Source organism: Sinocyclocheilus grahami, unplaced genomic scaffold (genome assembly GCF_001515645.1).
Source record: "Sinocyclocheilus grahami isolate Dianchi unplaced genomic scaffold, SAMN03320097.WGS_v1.1 scaffold2384.1, whole genome shotgun sequence".
Classification (NCBI taxonomy): domain Eukaryota; kingdom Metazoa; phylum Chordata; class Actinopteri; order Cypriniformes; family Cyprinidae; genus Sinocyclocheilus; species Sinocyclocheilus grahami.
The window spans coordinates 7,011-9,510 of NW_015507563.1; the positions used below are offsets into that span (position 1 = coordinate 7,011).

Here is a 2,500-nt window from a genome sequence, read left to right on the forward strand (position 1 = left end):
TCAGCATTATTTGTCAGCATAATAGACTGTATAGGGTCAGCATGCACGCCGAAGGGAAAACAGAGGAACTGAATTCACCGGAACACCGGCATTGTAGGCTACTGGTTCAGGAAACAGTCCTCGTCCTCCATAAAATGCATTGCACACATCTGAATATTTGGGTTGAACTGTTCTGGAACAGTGTTGTAAATACGACTTAACCACTGATTTCTAGTCGTGTCGTCTTTTGGAAAACCAAACAAAGTAGTTTCGCTTTCACAACGAAACAGTGTCTCCATGACATGGCGGCAGCAACAGCAATACTACAGCGAGAATCAAAGTTACGCCTTCTTTCTTTGCGTGAACATTTGGGAGGTGTTATGCAAATCTTCCCACACAGTGACGTAGGTATGTGGGGGCGTGTTTAAACGAGGAGTTTTACGAGGGTGTGGACAGGTCTTAACTTTTATAAAGAATATTTGTTTGGGTTTGAGACTTTAGTCTTTGCAACTTCAGGGATCTTATCTATTCACGAACAGCTTGTAACACTCCAAAGAGAAAGGAAAACTTGAAATCGCATCATATGACCCCTTTAAGATGGATATTAGTCAATATTACCTATTCAGTTTTTCACAGTTCACTCATTTGCTTTTTTTTCTCTCAGAACACTCACTTTCTTCACATCATAACTCTGGGGTGTGGTTTTAAAATATATTCCCTTGATCTGTACTTTTCTGTGTGTCTTTAAAAAAAAAAAAAAAGTGTTACATGTCCCCTGTTTGTCAGTTAAGCCTGTGTGTGTGTGCAGCTCTGCAGAGTCGGAGGAGCTGGCGGTGCATCTGTACCCAGGAGCCGTCACAGTTCAGGGGGTCTTGCGCAGGAAAACTGTCCTCAAGGAGGGCAAGAAACCCACGGTGAGAACACACCAGTGCTGCAGCTCTTCATCTTTCTCCTGTCCATAAACTCTCCCTGTGATCTCAGTCACTCTCTTTTCTGTTATTTTCCAAAATGGTGCCAAATGCAAATAATAAAATGCAACTAAACACAATGCATTGTTAGCAAACCGAAATAAAGAAGGACATTTTCTTTAAAAAAAAAAAAAAAAAGAAAAGAAATATAAGATGAACAGTTGTTTCCACATATCTATTTATTGTTGAAAACAAACTATATAAAACTCTATTTTGATGCATGTTCATCTGACACTTGGCACAATGTTACACAGTATTACACTTTTTATAGTTATGTTTTATTATACTATATTTAGTGCTGTCAGTCAATTAAAAAAAAATTTCAATATGCATTTATACTGCAATAATTTCACATTCAGAATTCACTTTCTTCACATCATAACTCTGGGGTGTGGTTTTAAAATATATTCCCTTGATCTGTACGTTTCTGTGTGTCTTTTAAAAAAAAAAAAAAAAAAAAAGAAAGAAATATAAGATGAACCGTTGTTTCCACATATCTATTTATTGTTGAAAACAAAACTATATAAAACTCTATTTTGATGCATGTTCATCTGACACTTGGCACAATGTTACACAGTATTACACTTTTTATAGTTATGTTTTATTATACTATATTTAGTGCTGTCAGCCAATTAAAAAACATTTTCAATATGCATTTATACTGCCATAATTTCACATTCAGAATTCAAATTGATTTAGAAACAACAAAGACAGTATATTTTTAATATTTGTTTAGAAATATTTAATATGAAATGATACAGGCTACAGCGTGCGCCGCCGTACTTCTGCGTGCGATTGAAGAGCACGCACTACGAACACAGTATAACGGCTGACAGGAGAGGAAAATTGTTTTTTACTGACATATGGCCTTGACAATATGTCTCATCTGACCGCAGTTCACTGTTGCTCTACTGAAGCTCCATGTCGCCTGTACCGTTTCCTTGCAACCCTAGCTCCGCACCTGCGTTAAATTATTATTTTTTAAACAGGGAAAATTAATCACCTGCGTTAACGCGCTAATTTTCACAGCACTAATTCTATTATATTACTGTTGTTTGCTCACATTTTAAAAACATTTAGAACATTTTAAAATTGAGCATGGACAGTTTCATTTATTTACAGTTTTGGCTCTGTTTTCTTGCATTAGCGTATAATTAAGTGATTGTATAATTCGGTTAATCTTGATCGATATGTTGAGATTTCTTCTTGGCCTTCTATTTTATTTTATGCTTGCTCAGGAAATGTCTCTCACACACAAGCTTGATATATTATGCTTCGCTGACATTGTGGGGATTTTGTACTTATGAAAGAAAGTTTTATATTTCAACCATGAAAATAAAACACACTTATAGGCTTCGTATGAAGTGGTGTTTGTGGTAGTCGTCTGAAATAAAAAATGCGACTGTTGCAGTGTATCTTTAATTATTGCATGTCTAATTTAACCAAGTTGAGTGGTTGATAATTGTTTATGGTCAATATATTTACTTCTCTGCACTACTTCTGAGAAAACTGCTGTGATGTGGGTATGTGCGCTTCAGTGTTTGGACTAATGT

At 35.9% G+C, this 2,500-nt stretch overlaps 1 protein-coding gene across 1 annotated transcript in view; it reads left to right on the plus strand.

The window, feature by feature from the left end:
- The window catches only part of LOC107574911 (ras-specific guanine nucleotide-releasing factor RalGPS2-like), a gene marked incomplete at its 5' end in the record, with an annotated part of 9,369 nt that overhangs the window by 5,069 nt on the left and 1,800 nt on the right, over positions 1 to 2,500 (plus strand). Inside the window, one exon of the mRNA XM_016261336.1 lies at positions 788 to 893. Within this exon, the coding sequence (XP_016116822.1) occupies positions 788 to 893 (106 nt within the window). The remainder of the gene's footprint in view (positions 1 to 787; positions 894 to 2,500) is intronic.